This window comes from Callithrix jacchus, chromosome X (genome assembly GCF_049354715.1).
Source record: "Callithrix jacchus isolate 240 chromosome X, calJac240_pri, whole genome shotgun sequence".
Classification (NCBI taxonomy): Eukaryota; Metazoa; Chordata; class Mammalia; order Primates; family Cebidae; genus Callithrix; species Callithrix jacchus.
Window position 1 is genome coordinate 32649448 of NC_133524.1, and position 27770 is coordinate 32677217.

A 27770-nucleotide genomic window follows, 5' to 3' on the forward strand; every position below is an offset into this window, starting at 1 on the left:
CCCGAGGTGGGAAAATCGCATGTGACTCCCGGCACCAGAGGCATCTGTTACAATTGTGATGATAATATTTTATAAGTCTTTTATTTTCTTTTACAGTGAAATCTGTCTTATCCATAGATGATTACATAGAACACATACATAAAGTGTAAGGAAGCATTATAAGGCAACACTCTAAACCTAATCAAGAAACAGAATATGGCTAACATCTTGATCCTACCCTTGTGTTCCCCACAGCATGATCTCCTCCATCTCCCTAGAAGTAAACATTCTCTCAAATTTTTCTTTTACTTTTTACCTGCTGCCTTCTCCAGCCTAGATGTTTAGGTGATCTTGCCCTCAATACTTTAGCTTTGTTTTATTGTATATGCTGGTAACTGTGGCATCCATGTTTTTAGCCTCAACTTCTCTACTGACTCATATGTTCAGTTACCTCAGAAGCCTGGAAAAACTAATATGTCTAAAATTGAACTCATGGTCCCCCTGAACCCTAAAGGAGTCCATAGTTTAGTAATTTCTACCATGGTTTACCCACTTTATCAAGCCAAATGCCTGGGTATTCTATTTGAGTTCTCTGTATCTCTCCCTTTTATGTCCAATCAGTTACCAGGGCCTGTTGTTTCTATATGCCAATTAACACTTGAATCTGTCTACTTTTTCTCCATTCCCTTTATCACTTCTCTAGTTTAGGTCATTATTATCTATCACTTGAACTACTGGAATAGCTTCCAATGTTGCTCTTATCCAATCAATTATCTATTCTTCAGCCACAGTAATCCTCTAAAACTGAAATATGCTCATGCCACTGGTGTCTCTAAAATGCTTCAGTAGCTTTCAATTACCCTTCAAATAAAATGCGTTTGACTTCTCTAACACACTTTAAAATGCAATTGAAGAACATGCCTGCATTTCCAGTGTCATCTAGAATGTCCTCCCTCACATATCACTCTTCACCCATTCCCAACCTCAACTCAATGCTTCAGTCATACTGATATTTTTGGAAAGTACTAGGCTTCATTTTGCCTCCAACTGTTACTTACCTGTAACACTCTCCCCAACTTGTTTGCCTAGATATACTTACTTATCCTTCAAGTCTCATCTTCAAATTTACTTTTTATTCAGAATATTTCCTCTGACATCTCTCTGCTGAAATACTCCAGACTGTGTTAGGTGATTCCTCCTGATTCTTCTCTAGTATTCTACATCCCAGTATTTGTCACATATAGTTATTTAATTTTCTTACTTTCTAGGAGTCTAGGAATCATGCTTATCTTGATCCATATTGCATCCCTAGCACCTAAGACACATTAGGGCACATAGTAATCCTTAATTATTTGTCAAATTAGTGTAGTGATAAATTAAGGATACAAATGAGTAACCTACAGTTACAAAAGAAACTTCACCACTAAGTCAAATACTGTACTGGAAAATGACTTATCCCTCTGATGATGAAATCTCCTACTGCCTCTAACTATATAATTTAACTCTTTCTAGCTAATTCATTATTTGAATGACAGTCAATTGAAGTGGAATTATCATAGCTCTTTTCTTCTAATCTATGACACTACTTTGGGAGACCATTATACCTTTGTACCAGTGTGCCATTTCAAGTTTCAAAGAAAGCTCAGATGTGATGTATATTATTTTAATTTCTGCAACTAAGAGCAGTAATAAGATTTCCCATATGCAGAAATGATTACCTCTACTTATGTATATTTAAGAGTACTTCAATATCTAAATATATGGGACTTATAAGAATTTAGAAAATCTAAGATCTAGTTATCCCTTTCTTTGTATTTTTTTGCTGCTGAGATACAAAATCATTGTCCAAAGTGAGAACAAATGTTATAGGCTCAAGTCCTTTTATATAATTACTACTTACCTTTTTTTCAAATGATAGTGGAAACTCTTAAGAATTGTACTAAGTACTTTATATCTCTTTATTCTTTCCATGAGTGGCTTTACAAAAGTCCATTCAATGCTAAGTAAATGGTATTCTTTGTTCTGAGTATTAATAACAGTGTTGATAAGTATTTTTCCCCTGGAGGAAGCCTTAAGAAGATTAGAGGCATACATCAAACAATCTATATTTTCTTTATTAGCTACAGTGAATCTATCAGCTAGTATTTATCTAAAACAGGGGCCAGTGACTACAGCTTGTGGGCCAAATCCAACCCACTGCCTGTTCTTGTAAATAAACTTTTATTGGAACACAGTCATGTTTATTCATTTGCAAACTGTCTATGGCTGCTTTTGCACTTCATTAGCAGAGTTGAGCAACTTCCACAGAGATCTTCTGGCTTTTAAAACCCCAAATATTTACTATTTGGCTTTTTACAGAAAAAATTTGCAAAACTTCAACCAAAACCTTCTTGAAGTGATTTACATTACTAACCTACACCTCCTGCTGAAACAGTAAATTATATAAACCAATAATTTACTTTATAAATATGGATTTATTTGCCTCAAGTCATGTCTTCCAAGATTCAGATGGCATCCCCTAATTGTAATGTATTATGATTTGGTGAATAAATTGTTATTCTTGCTACTGTAATTAGAAGAAAATTGGACTAGGAAGAAAAAAGATTCTGTCTGGAATCTCCTCTTATTCAGTTTCCTTATTGCAGGAATTTATAATCTTCATTCTTAAGGGCTATTTTAGATAATATACACATGTAAACAATTTTATGATTTTTTGATCAGATGGATTTCAATATTTTTTCTTCAAGCTAGAGTTCACTAACTATAGTCATAACTTGTTTTAGTTGATATTCATGTGACAGTCTGACCAAACTTATCATTTGTCTAGTTATTCTGCTACCTCCAACTTATTCCTTGAATTTGCATCCCTTGGTATGGCTTACTGCTAACCTCATTATTTATGACCATACAGGTCTACCCACTCATTCATTTGAATCCACTTGCATCTGCAGCTTTGCTCACACTGGTTTTTACAATAATGTTTCAGATTTATCCAGATGAGAAAAATAAATTACAGCCAAGAAGCATGCTTAAGTGGGAAACTGACTAGAGGAAAGGTCAACAATATACATTGTAATGAGTGGTAACACTTCTGTTAATTCCCTTTTATTTTCCAGAAATTTCATTATCATCTAGCCCAGTGACTTTTAGTATTTTTAAAGCATATAACCCTTTCTTCAAGTGAACTCCTAATAAGAAGCTGAGTATGTGAATCCTAAAAGGGCAAGAGCAACAGACTGGTTCAAATTGCAGATGAGAGGCAAAAGCAAGTATGAACATATATTGGAGGAAAGTCTACCCTTTTGATGGCAGAAGGGGATGCTTTTCAGAAGAGGTGATGAACTGTATGTCTGGTTTTATGGCTGATTGGATGAAGTTCCAGCCCATATTCGTTTCTATGATTTCATGCTGTAGGCAATTGAGTCCACTTATTTACCACAGCAACTGAACAAAGAAATCACTAGAGAATACTTTCAGATAATTGGGTCTGAACACAAAAAACAATTTTCCAAGGGAGTTGTGGTGCTCTTAAGAAAAGATTGAATGAAGTGCTGTTTAAATATATTTATTTAATTGATTTTAACTTGTAGCAGGGTGCTGGAATATGGTACCCTATAGATTTTCCAGATCTACTTTTTGTAATTCTGCTGCTGTACTAGCTTTTTGACCTTGAATTGACAGTTACAGAGGTGGGAAAATAAATAAAGCTCAATAGTAATACTGTAGGAGAATCAAGTCTATCATCTCTATGTCTTTTTCTGTCCTGATTGCCTTCTATTCTAGGAGTCAAAAATAAAAGAAAGAATAAAGAAAAGAAACTACACATTTCTTCATATTGAAGTCACTTCCATAGCTCTGAGTTTAGTATTAAGCTTCAAAGGTACTACTGTTTAAGGCCCAATTCCACCCACAGAAATTTAATGTAAGATTTAGATGTCAAAAGGAGGTGTGCCAAGATGGCCAAGAGGAGAAAACACTAGAATGCAGCTCCCAGTGAATGACACACAGAGGGCTAGAGGACATCACGATTCCAAACGAGGTGCTGGGTTCGTTTCGGTGGGACTGGTAGTACTCTGAAAATTGCCCAGGAAAGGAGCCAAAGCAAGATGAGAGCTGCCCTGGAAGGGCAAACTGAGACAGGGCAGGGCACGTCATGACCTGGAATGTGCAGCTGGCTCAGGAGGTTGGGGACTTCACCCACTTGGTGCTCTGATTTAGATCCTGTGCTTACCTCATCCCTCCTGCAACCCATGGTCCACAAGAGCCCCACCACACTGAGGGGTGCTGTGGGTTGTTGATGCAAATCTGAGCAACAGCTTCTGCCTTGTGCGGCAAGTTGTCAGCACAGACCTGGGTGGAAGTTTGGACCAGCACCAGTGTAATGGAACAATCCATCCCACAGAAAGAGACAGAGTTGAAAGCAAGAAAACAGGCCATAAGGCCTGGCAGGCCCCACCCCCACAATGCTCAAACTGAAGCCCACGTGCTAGAGAGCTTGGCAGCAAATACACCAGTTTGACCACAACCCAGAAGATGGAACTCAGGGAAGGAGAGACGCCATTGGGAAGGCAGGGCTAGTCTCACCTGCAAACAAACTCCAGAGGAGGACCACCACCCAGCAACCTGACTGAATCTGAGGCACCTCTACAGGCCAAAAAAGATATAGCTCCAACCTCAACAGAAAGGACATCCATCCAGAGATATCTCCCGAAATTATCAACATCAAATATCAAAGGAAGATAAATCCATGAAGATGGGAATAAAACAGCACAGAAAGGATGAAAACAGGACATCTCTTCCCCTCCCAGGGATCACAACTCCTCACCATCAAGGGAACAAAACAAGGGAGAAAATGAGTTTGTCAAATTGACAGAAGCAGGCTTCAGAAGGTGGGTAATAACAAACCTCTCTGAGTCAAAAGACCATGTTTTAACCCAATGTAAGAAACTAAGAACGTTGAAAAAAGGTTAGATGAAATGCTAACAAGAATAGCCAGCTTAGAGAAAATAAATGACTTGATGGAGCTGAAAAACACAGCACAAGAATTTTGTGAGGCATACACAAGTTTCAACAGCCGAATCAATCAAGCAGAAGAAAGGATATCAGAGACAGAAGATCAGATCAATGAAATAAAATGAGAAGGCAAGATTAGAGAAAAAAAGAGTGAAAAGAAACAAACAGTTGCCAAGAACTATGGGATTATATGAAAAGACCTAATCTATGCTTGATCAACATACCTGAATGTGATGGGGAGAATGAATCCAAGTTGGAAAACACTCTTTAGGATATTATCCAGGAGAACTTCCCCAACCTAACAAGGCAGGCCAACAATCCAATCCAGGAAATACAGAGAACACCGCAAAGATATTCCTCAAGAAGAGCAACCCCAAGGTACATAATCGTTAGATTCACCAGGGTTGAAATAAAAGAAGAAATCCTAAGGGTAGCCAGAGACAAAGGTCGAGTCACCCACAAAGGAAAGACCATCAGACTCAAAGCGGATCTCTCAGCAGTAACCCTACAAGATAGAAGGGAGTGGGGGCCGATATTCAACATCCTTAAAGAAAAGAACTTCCAACCCAGAATTTCGTATCCAGCCAAACTAAGCTTCACAAGTGAAGGAGAAATAAAATTCTTTATGGACAAGCAATTGCTGGTAGATTTTGCTGTTACAAGACCTACCTTACAAGAGCTACTGAAGGAAGTACTAAACAGGGAAAGGAACAACCATTATCAGCCACTGCAAAAATGTACTAAATGGTAAAGAACAACAACTAAATGGAGAAACTGTGTCATCTAATGGGCAAAACAACCAGCCAGTAACACAATGGCAGGATCAAATTCAAATATTACAATATTAACATTGAACAAAAATGGCCTAAATGCCCCATCAAAAGACACAGAATGGGAAACTGGATAAAATGTTAAGACCCATCAGTGTTCTGTATTCAGGAGACCCATCTCACATGCAAAGACTTGCATAGACTCAAAACAAAGGGATGGAAGAAGATTTACCAAGCAAATGGAGAGAAAAAAAAAAAGGGTGGGGGGTAGCAATCCTAGTCTCTGATAAAATGGACTTTAAATCAACAAAGATCAAAAGAGACAAAGAAGGACATTACATAATGGTAACAGGATCAACGCAACAAGAAGAGCTAACTATTCTAAATATATATGCACCCAATACAGGAGCACCTAGATACATAAAGCAAGTTCTCAATGACCTACAAAGAGACTTAGACTCCTGCACAGTAAGAGTGGGAGACTTTAACACTCCACTGACAATATTGGACAGATCAATGAGACAGAAAGTCAACAAGGATATCTGGGACATGAATGCAGATCTGGACTAAGTGAACCTAACAGACATCTACAGAATTCTACACCCCAAATCCACAGAATATACATTCTTCTTAGCACCACATCACACTTACTCTAAAATTGATCACATAATTGGATGTGAATCACTCCTCAGCAAATGCAAAACAATGAAAATCATAACAAACAGTCTCTCAGACCACAGCACAGTCAAATTAGAATTCAGGAATAAGGGCCGGGCGCGGTGGCTCAAGTCTTTGGGAGGCCGAGGCAGGTGGATCACGAGGTCAAGAGATCGAGACCATCCTGGTCAACACGGTGAAACCCTGTCTCTACTAAAAATACAAAAAAAAATTAGCTGGGCATGGTGGCGCGTGCCTGTAATCCCAGCTACTCAAGACGCTGAGGCAGGAGAATTGCCTGAATCCAGGAGGTGGAGGTTGCAGTGAGCCAAGATCGCGCCATTGCACTCCAGCCTGGGTAACAAGAGCGAAACTCCGTCCCCCCCCCAAAAAAAAAAAAAAAAAAGAATTCAGGAATAAGAAAAGCACTCATAACTGCACAATCACGTGGAAACTGAACAACTTGCTACTGAATGATGAATGGATAAACAATGAAATGAAGGCAGAAATAAAAATGTTCTATGAAACCAATAGGAACAAAGACACAACTTACCAGAATCTATGGCACATATTTAAAGCAGTGTCTAGAGGGAAATTTATAGCAACAAATGCCCACTTGAGAAACTGTAGAGAGCCAGAGTATCCTGCTCCTTCTAGGGGGGTCAGCAGCAAGGCTGCTCTGACCTTTGGGTAAACTCCAGAGAAGCAAAACCATAACAGGGTAATGTGTATATCTTGGAGAAGAGCAGTCAGACCTAGCCAAAGATAACCAGCTTTCACTGACGTTGCTGCAAGATAGTTGTTAGCTGAGGTATGTTAACTGAAGTATGAGAATTATAATCACAGGCTGTTCTGGGTAAGTGTATCCTCCCTCTACTATGTGCTTTCTGAATATATAAAATAAAGTACTCTGAGGCAGGAAGGGGCTGGAGAAACTGATACTTTCAGTTTCCTGGACTGCTTGGCCCCCACTTTTCTCTATGTCTGTCTCTGTGTTTTTCTTCATCTCCCACTGTTCCCTCTTAGGTTTTTGAACCCTTGTCCAGCACAGGATGCAGCACATGCCAGACAAAACAAGGAAAGATCTAAAATTGACATCCTATGATCAAAATTGAAAGAGCTAGAGGAGCAAGATAAAAAAAAACTGAAAAGCAAGCAGAAGACAAGAAATAACTAAGATCAGAGCAGAACTGAAGGGGATAGAGACACACAAAAAACTTCAAAAAAAATCAATAATCCAGAAGCTGTTTTTTTGAAAAGATCAACAAAATAGACCACTAGTTAGATTAATAAAAAAGAAAATAGACAAGAATAGAATAGATGCAATAAAAAATGATAAAGGGGAGATCACCACCGATTCCTCATAAAAACAAACTACCATCAGAGATTACTACAAACAGCTCTATGCACATAAACCAGGAAATCTGGAAGAAATGGATAAATTCCTGGTCACTTGCACACCGTCAAGACCAAGCTAAGAAGAAGTTGGAATGCTGAATAGACCAATAACAAGGTCTGAAGTTGAGGCAGCAATTAATACCCTACCAACCAAAAAAGTACAGGTCCAGACGGGTTCATAGCCAAATTCTACCAGATATACAAAGAGGAGCTGGAACCATTTCTGTTGAAACTATTCCAAACAATACAAAAAGAGGGGATCCTCCCTAACTCTATGAGACCAACATCATCCCGATACCAAAATCTGGCAGTGACACAACAGAAAAGAAAACTACAGGCCAATATCCATGATGAATATTGATGCAAAATCTTCAATGAAATACTGGCAAACCAAATCCAACAGCGCATCAAAAAGCTTATCCACCACAATCAAGTAGGCTTCATCCTGGGGATGCAATGCTGGTTCAACATATGCAAATCTACAAATGTAATCCACCACATAAACAGAACAAAAGACAAAAACCACATGATTATCTCAATAGATGCAGAGAAGGCCTTCGACAAACTTCAGCAGCCCTTTATGCTAAAAACTTTCAATAAACTAGGTATCAATGGAACATATCTCAAGATAATAAAGGCTATTTATGATAAACCCACAGCCAATATCATAATGAATGGACAAAAATTAGAAGCATTCCCTTTGAAATCTGGCACTAGACAAGGGTGTCTTCTCTCACCACTCCTATTCAATATGGTACTGGAAGTTCTAGCCAGAGTAATTAGGCAAGGAAAATAAATAAAGGGCATTCAATTAGAAAAAGATGAAGTCAAATTGTCCCCATTTGCAGATGACATGATGGTATGTTTAGAAGACGCCGCTATCTCAGCCCAAAACTTCCTTAAGCTGATAAGCAACTTCGGCAAAACTCGGGATACAAAGTCAATGTGCAGAAATCACAAGCACTCCTATACACCAACAACAGAGAGCCAAATCATTAGCAAACTCCCATTTACAATTGCTACAAAGAGAATAAAATACCTAGGAATACAACTAACAAACGATATAAAAGAATTTTTCAAGGAGGACTACAAACCACTGATCAAGGAAATAAGAGAGGACACAAACAGATAGAAAAACACTCCATGCTCATGGTTAGGAAGAATCAATATTGTGAAAATGACCATATTGCCCAAAGTAATTTATAGATTCAATGCTATCCCCATCAAGCTACCATTGACCCTCTTCTCAGAACTGGAAAAAAACACTTTAAGCTTCATATAGAACCAAAAGAGAGCCCACATAGCCAAGTCAATTCTAAGCAAAAAGAACAAAACTGGAGGCATCACACTACCAGACTTCAAACTATACTACAAGGCTACAGTAATCAAAACAGCATGGTACTGGTACCAAAACAGAGATATAAACCAATGGAACAAAACAGAGGCCCTTGGAAGCAATGCCACACACCTACAACCATCTGATCTTTGACAAACCAGACAAAAACCAGCAATGGGGAAATGATTCCCTGTTTAATAAATGGTGTTGGGAAAACTGACTAGCCATATGTGGGAAGCTGATACTGGACCCCTTCCTTACACCTTATTCAAGAATTAACTCCAGATAGATTAAAGAGTTAAACATAAGACCTAACACCATAAAAACCCTAGAAGAAAACCTAGGCAAAACCATTTAGGACATAGGCACAGACAAGGACTTCATGATGAAAACACCAAAAGCAATGGCAACAAAAGCCAAAATAGACAAATGTGATCTAATTAAATTTAAGAGCTTATGCACAGCAAAAGAGACAATTATTGGAGTGAACTGGAAACCAACAGAAAGGGAAAAAATTTTACAATCTATCAATCTGACAAAGGGCTAATATCCAGAATCTACTAAGAACTAAAGCAGATTTGCAAGAAACAAACAAACAAACCCATTCAAAAGTGGGCAAGGATAGTGACAGACACTTTTCAAAAGAAGACATTTTCGCGGCCAACAAACATGAAAACATGCTCATCACTGGTCATTAGAGAAATGCAAATCAAAACCACATTGAGATACCATCTCAAACCAGTTAGAATGGCAATCATTAAAAAATCTGGGGACAGGGGCCAGGTGCGGTGGCTCAAGCCTGTAATCCCAGCACTTTGGGAGGCCGAGGCGGGTGGATCACGAGGTCAACAGATCGAGACCATCCTGGTCAACATGGTGAAACCCCGTCTCTGCTAAAAATTACAAAAAATTAGCTGGGCACGGTGGTGCGTGCCTGTAATCCCAGCTACTCAGGAGGCTGAGGCAGGAGAATTGCCTGAACCCAGGGGGCGGAGGTTGCGGTGAGCCGAGATTGCGCCATTGCACTCCAGCCTGGGTAACAAGAGCGAAACTCCGTCTCAAAAAAAAAAAAACAAAATCTGGGGACAACAGATGCTAGAGAGGATGTGGAGAAATAGGAACACTCTTAAACAGTTGGTGGGAGTGTAAATTAGTTCAACCATTGTGGAAGATAGTGTGGTGATTCCTCAAGGATCTAGAAATAGAAATTCCATTTGACCCAGCAATCCCATTACTGGGCATATACCCAAAGGATTATAAATCATTCTATTATAAGGACACATGCACACATATGTTCGTTACGGCACTGTTTACAATAGCAAAGACCTGGGATCAACCCAAATGCCCATCAATGATAGACTGGACAAAGAAAATGTGGCACATATACACCATGGAATACTGTGCAGCCATAAAAAAAGATGAGTTCCTGTCCTTTGTAGAGACATGAATGAATTTAGAAACCACCATTCTCAGCAAACTGACACAAGAACAGAAAACCCAACACTGCATGTTTTCACTCACAGGCAGGTCATGAATAATAAGAACACTTGGGCACAGGGAAGAGAACAGTGCTCACTGGGCTAGGTAGGAGGGTAGAGGGGAGGGGAGGGATAGCAGTGGGGCAGGGAGGATGGGAAGGGATATCACCAGGAGAAATGCCTGATGTAGGCAATGGGGGAGGCGGGCAGGGGATGGAGACAGCAAACCACCATAGCATGTATGTACCAATACAACAATCCTGCAGGATGCAGGATGTGCACATGTACCCCAGAGCCCACAGTACAATAAAAATAAAAAGAAAAAATTGACAATTGACATAAATAATTTGGAATAAATATGTGAAAAACTATTTAACCTTATGGATAATTAAAAATTCAATTAAAAGAAGATGTATTATCTTAACCAATACATTGATGAAGACAAAAAAATTCAATACCCAGTACCATAAGGCTATGAGGAAATCGATACTATATACTGTTGGTGGGAAAACCAAGTGGAAAAAGGTTCCAGAAAAGCAGTTCAACAATATGTGGCAAAAATCCTTATAATCAGAAAAAAATGAGGATATTTCCATTTTGAGAAATAAAAAAATCTAAATACATAATAAAAAGATTTAGATGTCATGCAAAACAGAAAAGAAGGGTGAAGAGAGAGTATTGCTGTTGAATTTCATTTGGAAAACATGTACAAAAGCATGCATAATATGGCGGAATTGGTCGTACAGTATATGGAGCCTTACTCACAGACTGCATGATCAAGATCCAGTATGTTTTAACATAAAGGTAAAGAAAGGTCCGGCTGGGTGCGGTGGCTCACGGCTATAATCCCAGCACTTTGGGAGGCCGAGGTGGGTGGATCATGAGATCAAGAGATCGAGACCATCCTGGTCAACATGGTGAAACCCCGTCTCTACTAAAAATACAAAAATTAGCTGGGCATGGTGGTGCACGCCTGTAGTCCCAGCAACTTGGGAGGCTGAGGCAGGAGAATTGCTTGAACCCGTGAGGCAGAGGTTGCAGTGAGCCAAGATCATGCCATTGCACTTCAGCCTGGGTAACAAGAGTGAAACTCCATCTCAAAAAAAAAAAAAAAAAAAAGAAAAGAAAAGAAAAAAGAAAAAGAAAGGCATGGACTTTAGAAATATTCAGGTTCCAGGCCATGCTGTGCCCACTTAGTAGTTGGGTATCTTTGGGATAACCATCCTTTCTAGGCTTTCATTTCCTCTCATGGTGAAAAAATAATGTGTTACCTATCTCATAAGGCTGCTGTAAGATTAAACAGAAAAATGCACAAAGAATACTTAGCAAAATGCCTGGTACAGAACAAGGCATTAATGCATATTAGCTCTAAGATAAATATTAGGTATGTTCAGGTCAATGCAAAAGCCAGGGGTAATAATTGAAATGAAAGCAGGTATTGTTTTTGAAAATGGCTATGATATGCCTATATATTACTGGAATAGAACCAAACTGTGAGACCTTAGAGACCCTGCAGGAGAGTTAAACATGAAGTGACAATGTTGTTTTGCCTGATTTACATCAGAATTGTTAAAACATCCCTTTCCTCAATATGAAGCATTTATTCACCCAGATAATGGATACAAATCCATGTGTTCAAATGTTCCTCAGAGTCAGAGATCAAGATGGAAATCCCCAGAATCATAGAGATTTGCGTCTATAAACAGGCTTATTATATCACATTCAAAGAGGTTGGAAGGGGCAGTGTCAGCTTTTTAACCAGAATCTTTTCATTACTTCTCCCTGTTGGGGTTGCAATACATGCTGTGAGTGACCTCCAGAGATTCCTCAAGCTGGATGAAGGCAGCAAATTGAATCTGAAAGCTTTATTAGACAAGTTTGTCTTTCAGCTGGTGGGAGTGGATGTCAGCTGTATTGGAAAAAATAAAAGTTCCTGTGAAACTGGCTCCTGACCTTGAAAAAAAGGCTCAAATCGAAGTTCACAATTCAATCCTGAGTTATGTCCTTATTTGTTAAACATAGTGTGCAGGTTCAAAGGAAAAGAACATATTTTACCTAAAAGAAATAAGATTAGCAATAAAAATTATAGTAGTTCTGTTTTGCTCATGCTGAACTTAGTAAGCAACAACACCTATCACTAAATCATATGGTTATGAAAAGTGCATTAATAACCAAGGAAACAATTCTCATTCACTTCGGTATGAGCACAAAAACTACCTCCTCTATTTATAATCCATACTGAACATTATAGAACATTTACTTATATTGTGTATTCATACATTTCCTTGAGATTAAAGAATAATCCTGGGAAAACAAAGTGACATTGGAAATTGGCTAGTTTGTTTTATTTCAATATTGTCTCATATATATATATATATATAAATACATATATAGATACAGTCTCATATATATATATAGGAGTGTAAATTATATATATACATACACACATATATGCATATAGTTTCCTATATAAGTTGTAGTTATATATTTATATATATAATTATATATAGTGATATATCTATATATATATAAACTATATAGTGATATATCTATATATATAGTGACATGTAATTTAGTTCCTGGTTTCTAATATTGGAGAACAATTTTGAATTTTTTGAAAGTGTGGTAGTTACTCCAGAATTAGGAATTGAAAGTAGTATAATTTTGACTTTTTTTTCCTATTGTAGGTATGTGTTGTAATTTAATTGGGTACTGGTGTAGTTAGTGCTGCTAGCAATCTTTCCTAAATATTAGGATACCTAGCTTGTTTGTCTAATGAATTTGTCAAGGTCTGTCAAGCACTTTGGAAATAAGATTAAAACATATTTTCATAAAAAATACTGAAGATGAGAGAAGGAATAAACTATATGAATTTTAAGATGAAGGTCCCATGTAAAGCAGAGGTTCTCATATTGGATTTCAAGCCACAGTCAAGCATGAGGGTTTTAAGAATGAGATGGGGGTTACATCTGGCCTGGAAGATTTGCATCAAAGCTATATCATAGACTATCCCTCTCTGATCAGCACTGTGATCTTCAAAAAAAATAGGACTGACTCTACTGAGACTGTGAAGATATACATATCTGTCAGCTGTGTCACAGTGGGGAACAAAGTTGAGATATGTAAGAATACTGAAGAACACTGAACTCAAACTGAGGAGATGTGGGGTTGGGTCCAGATTCTGCCACTAAACAGCCAGTCAAGCATGCAATCACTTAATCTTCTTGGTATTATTATTATTACATGGGAAGGTTGATTTATTTGATCTGACTGTAAAATAAATGTACTTGTTAGACTGGACAAAGAAAAGGAAGGTGGTACATATACACCATGGAATACTATGCAGCCATAAAAAATGATGAGTTCCTGTCCTTTGTAGGGACTTGGATGAGTCTGGAAGCCATCATTCTCAGCAATCTGACACAAGAACAGAAAACCAGCCACCACATGTTCTCACTCATAGGTGAGTGTTGAACAATGAGAATATGTGGACTCAGGGAGAGGAGCATCACATACAGGGGGCAGTTGGGGGGTTAGGGGAGGGGCAACAGGGGGTGGGGAGGGATAACATGGGGAGAAATGCTGGATATAGTATACACCTAAAGTAAAAAAAAAATGTACTTGTTCATTTGACCAAAAAAGTATTAGTACAATACCTACCAATTTCTAGTCATTGAATTAAAGCTAGACACACCTCGTATTTGGCATGTAAAGGTAGGAAAAGGGTATATGGATTTTATGATGTGACAGTCATGGGTAGTCCAGTAATTATGGAACAGCATCCAATTCTGAAGGCCTCAACAGAAAAACAGTATGGAAAACACTTGGAAGGGTAGGACGAGGGCCACAGAGATGTTAAAAATGTGAGAAACAGCTTTTTTGTTGCCAGACCATGGGTACTCATCTGATTTATGAAAGAAAAGGCAAGTAGGAAGGAGAGTAAATAACAGATCTCAAAGAATGAAGGAACTGTCTAAATGTACAGTAAGCATAGATGTACTTTTCCTATTCAAATAAAAATAATTTAGACAGTGACTAGAACTTAGGTTAGGGAGTTGAAAAAGTGTCAAGTATAGCAGATTGGTAGAAGTCCATCTGCTCTTCACTTTTTAAGAAGAGAGTTGGCAGTTATCCTTCTTAACATTGCTTCTAATAGAATGAAAGCCTTTGCTGAGATAGTGGAATAAAATGAATGAACACTCAATTACTTTTCAGACCACAATCTTAAAATCAAAAATTTAAATGCAAAACTGCTACAATTTCCTTTTGGAATCTTGTTTATTTGAAGATAAAGTTATATTCAAGTTTAAAACTATTCAGTGGGTTTTAGAAATTAGGAATACATGTTGAAACCTTCAGTTTGAACGGTAGGGTACCTATTCTCATAAATATGCTTAAATAGTTCTGATTTCTTCTTCAGAATATGACATTCAAGATTATGGTACACTCTATAGTGATTTCAAGCAGAAGTCCTTTCTTGAAGAGTGTTAAATGATATTAAAAATTTGAGTAAGTTTACCGTAATTACTATTTTATTTCAGTTAAAATGCAGGACATAGGAAATCAAAGAATCTCTAATCATCAGAATTGATGTTAGCCTTCTCTTTTTCCTAGAAATGATGAATTAGAGTTTCTCTTCCTTCATTGGTTCAGACCCCAAAGCGCAACCCTAACTGGAAATGGTAACCAAGCAATAAAACTGCCAAAAGGTTAAGAGAGAAGAAGAAAGGGAACTTCATCACAAAATGGATAATTAACATCTAAATACTGAATACTAAGTACTAAACACTAGAGGTTTCACATTCTATCACTGTCGTGGATGTTAACAATGAGGCCACTGTTATGCCTTTCCTGCTTATGGTGAGCATTGTTGAAGAACCTGGCCTCAGACCAGGAACCGCCTACTGCCTACATAGAAAGAACTTCCTTCTGATCAGTGTGAGCGGTACTGGGGCCTCGCCAGCCAGGGTTTTCTGTTGTAATTTCGCTTTCTACAGTGTGACAAAGCTCATTATACTTCAAGCACTCTTACCTCATTGATACATACAAATATGAATTTTTAAATTAATTAATTAATGTGAAGTGTTAAGGAGTCTCTCTAGTTGCTCAAGGGCTTGAAATATATTGGGATAGGGTTTAAAATTGATTTATTTTATTATTACAACTGTTTAAGGGTCTTCACTTTTTTTTTTTTTTTTTTTTTGAGACGGAGTCTCACTCTTGCTAGGCTGGAGTGCAGTGGCATGATCTCGGCTCACCACAACATCCACCTCCTGGCTTCAAGCTATCCTCCTGCCTCAGCCTCCTGAGTAGCTAGGATTACAGGCTCATGCAACCATGCCCACTAGTTTTTGTATTTTTAGTACAGACGGGGTTTCACTATATTAGACAGGATGATCTCCATCTCTTAACCTTGTGATCTGCCCGTCTCAGCATCCCAAAGTGTTGGGATTACAGGCATAAGCCATTGTGCCCAAGCAAGGGTCTTTATATTTTTTGTACAAAAGCTTGCTCCTGACACATTAGACTTTGAGGAAGTTTTCAAGGTTTAGAGGCTGTAACTATTAAATCAATAATATAGCCATTTTGAGAAATCACTGTTAATGAGGAAGAAAAATATTTGGCTCTACTGAAATTTATTTGCCTAATTCCAAAGGTTCACCTGAAGCAGAATCAACAGTGGAAACATAATCAAAACAGGAAAGTGTGTGGGCTACACATTCCTCCCCCTGCCATGTTTCTATTAATGAGAAGGATCAGGACTCAAGAGAGGAATAAGAATGTAAGAACTAATTGCTGTCCTCTATTTCCTTCACTGCAGATAAATGAAGGCCATTTTCACACACAAAAAATGATTACTGCAGATAAACAAAGGGCATTTTCAAAATAATCATTTTCTTGCCATTTAAGCAAAAAAAAAAAGTAGTATAATAAGAGTACATTTAAATGCCAAGTAACCTCATGCTTTAACTGCCTAGATATTTAAAGTATTACTGCAATGGAAATGGAATACTTTCTTTAACTTTGGAGAGGTGAGTGAAGTTCAAATAAAAATGTATAAATAACCATATGTGTATTTGATATTTAATTTAAATAGAGGCTTCAAAAAATTCAAATGAAGATAAATAAATTACTGCTTGATATATGGTGTACTGATTAATAGCATAAGCTCTGGAATCCTAGAGACTTATTTTTGAATACTCTGCTACGGACTAACTTTGTAACCTTGGACAAATTATTTCACTTTTCTGACCCTTGGTTATCTCATATGTAAAATGGTAATTGCAACATAACTTACTCAAAAGGTATAACTGTGGTATTAATTCTAAGATATATATTAATTTAGGTTTGCATAGAAATTGACCCTAAGACAAGGACTTGCATACAAACAATTTAATTGGGAGCTGATCCCAGAAAGCCACGGTACAAGAAAAGACAGAGATGTAGAGCTGAAGACATACATATCTGTCATCTTTGTCTCAACAAGGAATAAAGTTGAGATATATATAAGAATACTGAAGAGCACTGAAATCAAACACAGGAGATATGGGGTTGGGTCCAGGTTTTGCCAAAATGGGAAGGAAGCCTACACAAGGCATGCTAATAAGCATGTTTATCATCAATAAGCTCAATCCACTGGAGATTTTTAGTGTGGAACATGCATTGGAGGTGTTCTACCCAAGTGGAGGAGAAGACAGGATATTCATTGATATAGTTTTGCTGTTTCCACCCAAATCTGATCTTGAAATGTAATTCTCATAATCCCCCATGTCATGGAAGGGACCAGGTGGGAGGTAGTTGAATCATGGGGGTGGGTGTTTCCTCTGCTGTTCTCCTGTTAGTTAATAGTCTCATGAGATCTGATGGTTTTATAAGAAACAGTACCTATGCACATGCTCTCTTGCCTACTACCATGTAAGACGTACCTCTACTCCTCCTTTGCCTTCTGCCACGATTGTGAGGCCTCCCCAGCTTTGTGGATCTGTGAATCCATTAAACTTCTGTTTCCTTTATAAATTACCCAGTCTCGGGTATTTCTTCATAGCAGTATGAAAACTATGAAGACTAATACATTTATCTACCAACTTCTGTCCACTGAGTAAGTACAATTCCAGAGATGTCTCCTCCCTGGCATTCAGCCTGCTCTACAAGTGAGAGAGCTACTCCTACAGCCAGAGAAAGGACTCAGGTAGAGTCACTGGTACTTGTAGTTAGAAGCCTCATGGTTTATAGGAAGGATGAGTGCTAAGGGGATATGAGTAGTCCACTAAGGGTCAAATCTATCTTACCTGCCTCGTTTCTGTAAATGAAGTGTCATCATAGCACGGCCATGCCCCTTATTTAGGTATTGTCTATGGCTTTTAGTATACAATGACAGAGTTGACCACATGACTCATAAAGCAGAAAATATTTAGAGTCTGGCCCTTTGCAGAAACAGTGTGTTGATGCCTTATATACTTAGTAGCACAACTGAGATATTAGAATTTAGTCTTCTTGACTTCCAATGGTATGCTTTCTTAATTACACTTGAGACTTGCTCTCTCCAAACTTAACTTCAGGAAGAGATGATTTTACTAGTGTTTAATCAACTAGAAACCTCTATTAACTGGCACTTCTATATGTCTATATACAATGGGTTATTCATTTCATAGTTATTACCAAGAGACATTTGAATCAAATATCCTGATTTGGAGTCTTCACATTAAGCATGTCTATATGCAATTTCTTTCAAAAATGCTAAATCGGGTATTGTAGAACATTAACGATCTCAGGCCCAGCAGCCTGTGGATAAGAAAGGATTCACATTGACATTTACAACCAGATTTACTGGATCTTTGCCTACATCTGCCATGCAGGCCTTCAGACCCATGCAAAGCCCTGTCTACCTAAATGATTCTGAAAGTTTCTAGAGGAACTTATGGCTTTTCTTTCCATAGGTCTCTTTCAGGAACATTGAACAGCCCTGTAGGGTGAATATTGCCTGGTTTAGTGTGCTGCCCATCTCCTTAAACTTCTAAGCTATAACATCCTTGTGGGGGTGGGGTATGTGGAGTAGAGGTGCTAAAGTTACATGAATTTCCCTTTAGCATTCACACTGGATCACATTAGAACCCCACTCCTTGCTGCACACAGAAGAAAAAATGAATTTATTCTTCCCCAGTCACTGTATGTCCTTGGTGGTAGTCCTCACAGCATAGTCCAGCATCAGCATCACCCAGGACCTTTTCAGAGATCCAAGTCTCGACCAGACATGATGGCTCACACCTGTAACCCCAGCATTTTGGGAGGCTGAGGCAGGTGGATCACCTGAGGTCAGGAGTTCAAGACCCAGTCTGACCAACATTGTGAAACCTTGTCTCTACTAAAAATACAAAAATTAGCCAGGTGTGGTGGCAGGTGCCTGTAATCCCAGCTACTCAGGCGACAGAGGCTGGAGAATTGCTTGAACTCAGGAGGCGGAGGTTGCAGTGAGCTGAGTTTGTGCTACTGCACTCCAGTCTGGGCGACAGAGCAAGACTTCATAAAAAAAAAAAAGATGCATGTTTCACCCCAGAGCTAGTAAATCAGAACCTCTGGGGCTGAAGCCTCGTAGTCTACCCTCTGCTAAGAACTAGATAGTTCTTTTTTTTAAATTATACCTTAAGTTCTGGGGTACATGTGTAGAGCATGCAGGTTTGTTACATAGGTATACATGTGCCATGTTTCTAATGCATGGTAGATTTTGAGAATCACCCAAAAAGAGCCTTGAATTCAGACCAACACTTTGATCTGCACTTTCCCTCCTTTTCTCCAATGCAGTGATTTGTGTATAAATACGGTGACAATAAAAACTTCTATCCCAGTATGCATGCCTCTTTGATATATGATGTGGCAGCTCCTCCTTTCAAGAGACGAAGTAATTTCCCCACGTCTTGAATCTGGCCTGATATTTTGACTTGTTTTGACCAGTAGAAGTGATGTCGTACCAGTTTCAAAGCCTAGGCATCAGGAGTTCTTATAGCTTCCACTCTCCCTCTCTTGGAACACTGACTTGAGAATACCATATAATGAAGTCTAGTTCAGCCTACAGGATGATGAGTGGCTTTATGAAGAACCAAGGTTCTCCAACCAACAGCCAGCTGTCAGATATCTGAGAGACTAAATTTTAGACCATCTAGCTTCTGTTCACTTGCTAGATAACTGCATTCACATAAATAACACCAAGAAAGATCATCAGAATAACTATCCAGCTAATCATAGAGCAAACTGCAGACACGCAGAATTATGAGCCAATAAATAACTCTTGTTTTAAACTGTTAAGTTTTGGGGTGCCTTTATGCAACAATAGAAACTAATTTGGACAGGTGTCCAAGCAACAACAATTGAAAGTTTTTTTTCCAGGATGTTCATTTGTCCTGAAAGTTAAAATTTGTAAAGCACAGGAAAGGCCACCTCATTATATTTTATAATTTAAGTAAGCAGCCACAAGGTGGTTTGGTTTAGTGTTCATAAAACAAAACAAGCAAATTTACGCCTCGGTTTCTATACCTATAAAAGGAGAATATTCAACTAGATAATAATTGTAATAATTATTCCAAGTTTGGATTTCTATGGTTCTAAGAAATTCAAATAGAGTGAACCAATTTTTTTCTACTTTTTTAAAAAACAACTATACTTTAAGTTCTGGGGTACATGTGCAGATCATGCAGGATTGTTACATAGGTATACACATGCCATGGTGGTTTGCTGCCTTCATTGCCCCGTCACCTACATTAGGTATTTCTCCTAATGTTATCCATCCCCTATCCCCCCACCCCCAACAGGCTCCAGTGTGTGATGTTCCCATCCATGTGTCAATGTGTACTCATTGTTCAACACTCACTTTTGAGTGAGAACATGCAGCGTTTGGTTTTCTGTTCTTATGTTAGTTTACTGAGAATGATGGTTTCCAGTTTCATCTGTATTCCTGCCAAGAACATGAACTTGTCCTTTTTTATGGCTGCATAGTATTCCATGGCATCTATGTGCCACATTTTCTTTATCCAGTCTTTCATTGATGGGCATTTGTGTTGGTTTCAAGTCCTTGCTACTGTAAACAGTGCCACAATCAACATACGCATGCATGTGTCTTTATAATAGAGTGATTTAAGTAGAAAAAACACAGAAACAGGCGAGGCATAGTGGCTCATGCGTATAATCCCAGCACTTTGGGAAGCCAAGGCAGGCAGATCACTTGAGGTCAGGAGTTCAAGAGCAGCTTGGCCAACGTGGTGGAACCCTGTCTCTACTAAAAATACAAAAATTAGCTGGATGTGGTGGCATGGGCCTATAATTCCAGCTACTCTGGAGACTGAGGCAGGGAACAGCTTTAATCTGAGAGGCAGAGGTTGCATTAAACTGAGATTGCGCCACTGCAGTCCAGGCTGGGCAATAGAGCAAGACTCTATCTCAACTGAAAGAAAGAAAGAAAGAAAGAAAGAGAGAGAGAGAGGGAGGGAGGGAGGGAGGGAGGGAGGGAGAGAGAGAGAGAAGGAAGGAAGGATGGAAGGAAGGAAGAAGGGAGGGAGGGAGGGAGGAAAGAAAGAAAGACAGACAGACAGAAAGAAAGAGAAGAGAAGAAGAGAGAAGAGAAAAGACACAGAAACATAGCACTTTTACTCCAGATACGTTTAAGATTGAGTTAAATTATATTAACTACTGGCCAGCTGCATCCATATCTGTAATTTCCATTAGGTTCTTGGACAGAGAGATAGTGTAAATCATAATAACAAAACAAAACACAGGCTTTGGAGCTTGACACACTTGGAGTGAAACCCTGGCTTGGTTGCTTTCCAGCAGTGTGGCCCTAATCTAGCTATTTCCCCTCTAAACCTTGGGCTCCTTATCTTTAAAAATTATGTTTAACTATATACACTTTGCAATTATTTTGAGGGTAAAGACATATGTTAAAGAAGCTACACATTCAATAGTAGGAATGCAATGGAAAAAATTTACTATAATGAGTTATAAACACAATTGTATTGTAATATAGTACATGAAATAATAGACATATACAAGAAGCATAATACAAATTAGATTTTCTTTTTTTATACTGCATTTATTTCAGATTAACTTCCTGCAAGTCAGGAAATCAGGCATAGAAACAATTCTTTATTCTGATATTTGAACCACCACATTAACGAATAAAGAAAAGTCTTACTTTAATAAGAGCAGCTCTGGATCTAAATGACTACCTGTTGATTTTTTTCATTCAACATTTGTGTATTTAAAATCTTGACTTTATGCCCAGCTCCATGTCAGTTTGCTAAAGAGGATGGAAAGCACCTGCTTCTGAGAAAATTCCTCTTTCTCTCTATTCATTTTGAGCTACTACCACAACTCCACAAGCATCACCAATAGCTTGGAGCTGAGGGTATTCCCAGACTCTCCATACTGGCATCAAGGTGGAGGTCGTGGGGAGAAGACAAGACTGGTGAGGGTGAGACCCTCGTGTTGTAAAGAAGGAAGTAGGGCAGAGCTATGAAAGATGAGTATCTGTCACGGCTCTGTCACACTTCCTCTCACCTACTCCCCCAGTTTTATTGATCTCCTTAATATTCCGCCATCTTCTTCCTACTTCGGTATCATTGCTCAGTATTTTCTCTCCCTGCCTGGAATAATCTCCCCAGAAATACACCAGGCTCACTTCCTCACTTACATCAGTTTTCTGGTGTTCTCTTAATAGACAGGCTTCCTTGACCACACTATAGACAGCAATACCTTCATCCCTTCTCCCTGCTTAGTTGTTCTCTGTAATGGTGTTTCTCAAAAGTCAATGTGCACAGGAATCACCTCGGAATTCTATTAAAATGCAGATAGTGATTCAGTGGGTCTAGGGTAGGGGCCTCAGATTCTGCATGTCTAACAAACACTCACTGATATCATCTGTATCACTCTACAGCACTTATAATTATTGAGACAATATATATTTTCTTCATTAGTGTATTGTCTTTCTCTTTCAATTAAGATATATGTTTTATGAATGGAGGCACTTCAATATTATTCTAGGCTATATTCTCAGCAACAGTATAATGCTCAATACATGGAAGTTGATAAATATTTATTAAGTGGATGAATTATATATGTTGCTGAAAATCAAACCTGAAACTTTGAATGTAGTTTTTTAATAAACATTATTGTTACATTTAGGTAAATTACACATTAAATGGATTTCTGTGCCCTGGTTTTAAAACCTTCCTACCATGTGTAAAGTGGCTTATATGAGGCATAAATCCATAAGTTCAGAGTTCAACAAACTTACAAAAAATCATTGAAACACAATCTCTTCACAGTTACAGTGTCTGAGGCTGAATATACCAGAGACAATCAGAAAACAGACACCAATAAATGATAATATAGGAACAAACTGCATATTTGTTGAGGAAATCAAAATTTACAGTTCATAAAAAGAAATAAACCTGATATGGTTAGTTAAATATAACCCTGATATAGCAATTTTAGTGTCTGAGATTGACAAAAGAACCATAATGCTAACATATCTTTTCCAGGTCTTCAAAGTTGTTAAATCTAACTCTGATGACTGCTCAGTAATTCTGGAGGGCACATGAGATGTGCTGTCTCCAGATTGTAGGACTTCTTTTAATTCAAACACTATTTATGCCTTCTAAGGGATTATCATTGTGCTACCCCAGCTGTGATTCTTCCAGTTTGGTATTTTGCTACTTGATATATAATAAAAATCAACTTTACCTGAAGAACCAGTGACCATGCTTTAATGCTTCAATCATTTGACCTTTGAAAAGTAGACAAGGCACACACACACACACACACACACACACACACACACACACACAAAACACCCAAAGATGCTTTTAGTTCTGCCTAATTATAGAATGGTACAGCAAAGAAGTTTTCTGGCTTCTTTCCCCTGAGAGTCAAAGCCAGCATTAACATTGCCATGAGAATTTATGAATACCTTCTATCAACAACTGAATAGGAAGTAAAATAAAATAGACTGAAAATATGAAGTGAAAACAAATGTTTAAACTACAGCTAAATGAAGAAATATGCCTTCCCCAAGTCAGCTTGTGGTCCTCCCAATCCATTTTTCTTTTTCTTCAACTAAAAATGGAAGAGCTCTTAAATTGCTTTCAAATGGGACAGGGAGAGGGGCTAGGAGGACTGTGTGTGTTTCTGGGGTATCTGTGATTTTTGTAGACATATTTGAAGAATATTGTCTAAATGATATAGGATTCATTGAGATGGCATCCTCATATATTTAGTGTTAAAGGATACTCAGGTAGTTTATCCTGAATTCCTCTTCAGGGACAATGCACACATCCCCGGATTGTAGAAATATCAGTTGTTAATGGTGTTCCTTACTAATAATTGCCTTCGGCCTCAGAAAACTTGTCCAAGTTGTCCTTCCACTCTCAGGTGGCAGCCAGCCCATGGCCAATGGCTAGTTGGATTAGGAAATACAAAGGCCAGGCCCACTGCCTGCAATTCCGGACAGCTCTGCAGAGCCAACCCAGCTTTAGCACTTCTATGAGACTGGCTTAGATCTCTGTTGCAGCCAAATCACATTTCAGACTCTCCCACAATCTCCCCTGTGCTCTTCTCTTCCATGTGTGTGTATCTCCAGAGAACACTCCCCACATCCTGTTGTCATGCAACACTTTGAATCAAAGTCAATTTCCAAGGAATGTACTCTAAGACTTTTTGCATAGTCAATAACACAAAGGTTTATCTGTGTCTTCAGAATTGAAATGAATTTTCTCTCTCACTCAGAGACCACTTCATAGTTGTGCTTTTGAACAAATAGCTAAAGCCAAAGAGAATGGGATCCAGTATACTTACAGGCTCCAACAGTGGTCAGTCCAGGAGCTAGGTCAGGCTGCTTTGCCCTCAGCTCTTGAAGTAAATGGTTTACCGCCTTCCACTCAGAGCTCAGATCTTCTAACTTTCTCTTTAATAGAAAAGCATACACATTACTTATTCGAGTAACACCTTGAAGATAACTTAATTCATGAACATTTTAATCCATTTGGTGAACATATTATTGGATTTCTATTATATTTTACTTCTAAATTAACTTTATTGGATAGAATTTCTTTTAAAGGAATTATAATTATTTTAGCCAACCACCCTACAAATATTTATCTATTGCTCCATACAAACTCTTTGTCCAGGCACAATTTTATTCAAAGAAAATAGAGTGCAAATATTAGTGAAAACAAAAAAAAACAAAAACAGTTCCCTCTTAGCAACTGGCTTAATTCTTGAGGAGTATCTATTGTACTTGCATACTTAAGTTATCCAGATAACTTTAGAAAATGCCTAATGTCCTGGCTCATCCTAGATCAATTATATCAGAATCTCTTAAAGGGAACATCTGCAATGGACATGGGAATATACTACTCAGAGCCCCCTTCAAGGAAAGACTCTTGTTCTGGATGATGGAAATGATGTCAGGAGACATTCTTCAGTTGTCAGTCCCTTCAGGGACTACCTCAGCTGCAGAGAGCTGCCTTGTCCAAGGTCATATATTTTCCCAAGGAAGCACTCATTCAGTGACTGATCAAGGTGAGGGTATAAAGGTCTGACTAATTTGTTCAAAGCAGGACAAATTTGAAGAGCTATTTTAGCTGCAGAACTCCCCATGGCATCAGCCAAGCCTGTATATGGCCAGTGGTGTGCTGGTACATGTACATCAACTGGATCTCTGATCTCAGGGTTTTTAAAAACAGCTTGTTTTTAGTGTTTGCCAATTTCTGTGGTGGAAGTATTCCCACCACAGTCATATTTAAATTACCAAGATAAAATCAAGTGGCTCAAAAAATGTCTGGCAATGTAACAGTAGGTTCTCCTGAGCTGGTTCCACCTTAATGGGCAGCTACATGATAAGTTACAGCCAGTACAATGTGAGCAGAAGTGTTGTCATTTTGGAGCTGAGGTTTTGAAAAAATTGAGTGAGGTTTTTATAGGATTTTCCTTTCCATTGCTGGAAGCAGACGACTCTAAGGTCCTACAGCAAACCTTGACAACTCACTGGAAAGAGAATTAAGTCCTAATGCCCTAGAGCACTTGTTCTCATGCTTTAGGATCAACAGAATCACCTGAAGTCCTTGCTCATTGCTGCATAGCAGCCCCAGAGTTCTGGATTTAGTAGATACTGGGTGGAGCTCAATAATTTGCATTTAAAAATATTTTGTTGCACTTCAGGTTCTGGGGTACATGTGCAAAACATGCAGGATTGTTGCGTAGGTACATATATGGCAATGTGATTTGCTGCCTGCATCCCCCTGTCACCTATGTCTGGCATTTCTCCCCGTTATCCATCCCCAACCTTCCTACCCACCTCTGTCCCTCTCCTACTCCCCCGCAACAGACGCCAGTGTGTGATGTTCCCCTGCCTGTGTCCATGAGTTCTCATTGTTCAACACCCACCTATGAGTAAGAACATGTGGTGTTTGTTTTTCTGTTATTTTTATTTTTTTTTTGAGACGGAGTTTCGCTCTTGTTACCCAGGCTGGAGTGCAATGGTGCAACCTTGGCTCACCGCAACCTCCGCCTCCTGGGTTCAGGCAATTCTCCTGCCTCAGCCTCCTGAGTAGCTGGGATTACAGGCATGCACCACCATGCCCAGCTAATTTTTTGTATTTTTAGTAGAGACGGGGTTTCACCATGTTGACCAGGATGGTCTCCATCTCTTGACCTTGTGATCCGCCCACCTCGGCCTCCCAAAGTGGTGGGATTACAGGCTTCAGCCACCGCGCCTGGCCTGTTTTTCTGTTCTTGTGTCAGTTTGCTGAGAATGATGATTTCCAGATTCAATAATTTGCATTTTTAACAATTTTCCAAGAGACATTGATGCTGATTGTCTATGATCCTAAGATATCTATTATACCTAATCAGTTGCCTGAGCATTTATGATAGCCTAGATATGTACCATTCTTGGAAACATAATAGACCCTCAGATAATTTTCAATAAGATTTAGTTCTCTTGCAAAACCCTAGGAGAGAAAGGCTACCAAGGGAATGGCAGGCAGAGGCAGAAGATGAGCAGGACCTAAGTTTCTGTAACAACACATGCAGGAAAGCTGCTTGACTAGGAACACATACACTGGATTGTCATGTGAACAAGGAAAAAAATACTGTGTTAAGCCACTGAAATATTTAGTTCCCTAGAAGCAGCAAGACCTTACCAGTATAGTAGCACTAGTCACAAAACTTTTACCAGTGCCTACGAGAGATAATAGCTGCATTTATATATCACTGTAAATTCCAATGCTTATGTTACGAGGAATACAAATAATGTATTGATGTTGGATTTGGTTAAAATAAAAACATTAGCAGAAATTACATTTCTAGTCTGAAGAATCAGAGTTGGAAAAGAGCCAGAAACTACAAACTCTTTAAAATAAATAGGAATGGCAATGTACCCAACCTAATTGGAATATTTTATATACATGTTGTAGTTTTATGCTAATCATTTCAATGAAACCATTAATTTATTTATTCCAGAAAAAAATGTTCAGGGGCTACTCTGTCCTAGACTTTGTGCCAGTTACTAAGCTTACAAAACTGAAGTTAGTAACCTCCAAGCATCCACAGACATGTGAGTAAATTAGAACAGAGATTTTAGGAAAAAATGATAATTTCAACAAGACACCTTGGGAGACCAGCTTAACTCAGCCTGGAGAGGTCAATAGTTTACCTGCAAAAGCTAACATTTGGATTGATCTTGAAAGATGACCAGGAAGTTTTCAGAAGGCACCATTCGAGTGCCAGAGAAAGAGCACTTCAGACCGAAGGGAAAATGGCAAGAGATATCGAGCCTTTTCAAATAAATGCAGTGTGTCCTGGCTATCTAGACTACAGCGTTTACAAGTAATGATATGGACCTGCAAGAATGAAATTTATTAAGGCCTTGTAATGTGGGATTATTTGATTCTCTTCTAAAACCATAGAGTAGATTGAAGTGTTAGAGAAGAAGAGCAATATAATATTATTTGTGTTTTACATCATGGAGGCTTTATCAAAGGGGAGCAGAGCTGGGAGGCTAACATGGTAATTGAATCAGGAAATGGTTCAGCCTGACTGAAGGCTTTCACCATACAGAAAAAGGTAGAGGGGTGCGTGTGTGTGTGTGTGTGT

At 38.6% G+C, this 27770-nt stretch overlaps 1 protein-coding gene across 20 annotated transcripts in view; it reads right to left on the reverse strand.

Moving 5' to 3' along the window:
• Window positions 1–27770, reverse strand: part of DMD (dystrophin) — a 2312475-nt gene that overhangs the window by 692232 nt on the left and 1592473 nt on the right. For all 20 annotated transcript variants that reach the window (XM_054251383.2, XM_035288503.3, XM_054251382.2 and 17 more), the window contains one exon: window positions 24471–24579. In XM_054251383.2, coding sequence (XP_054107358.2) covers window positions 24471–24579 — 109 coding nt within the window. The remainder of the gene's footprint in view (window positions 1–24470; window positions 24580–27770) is intronic.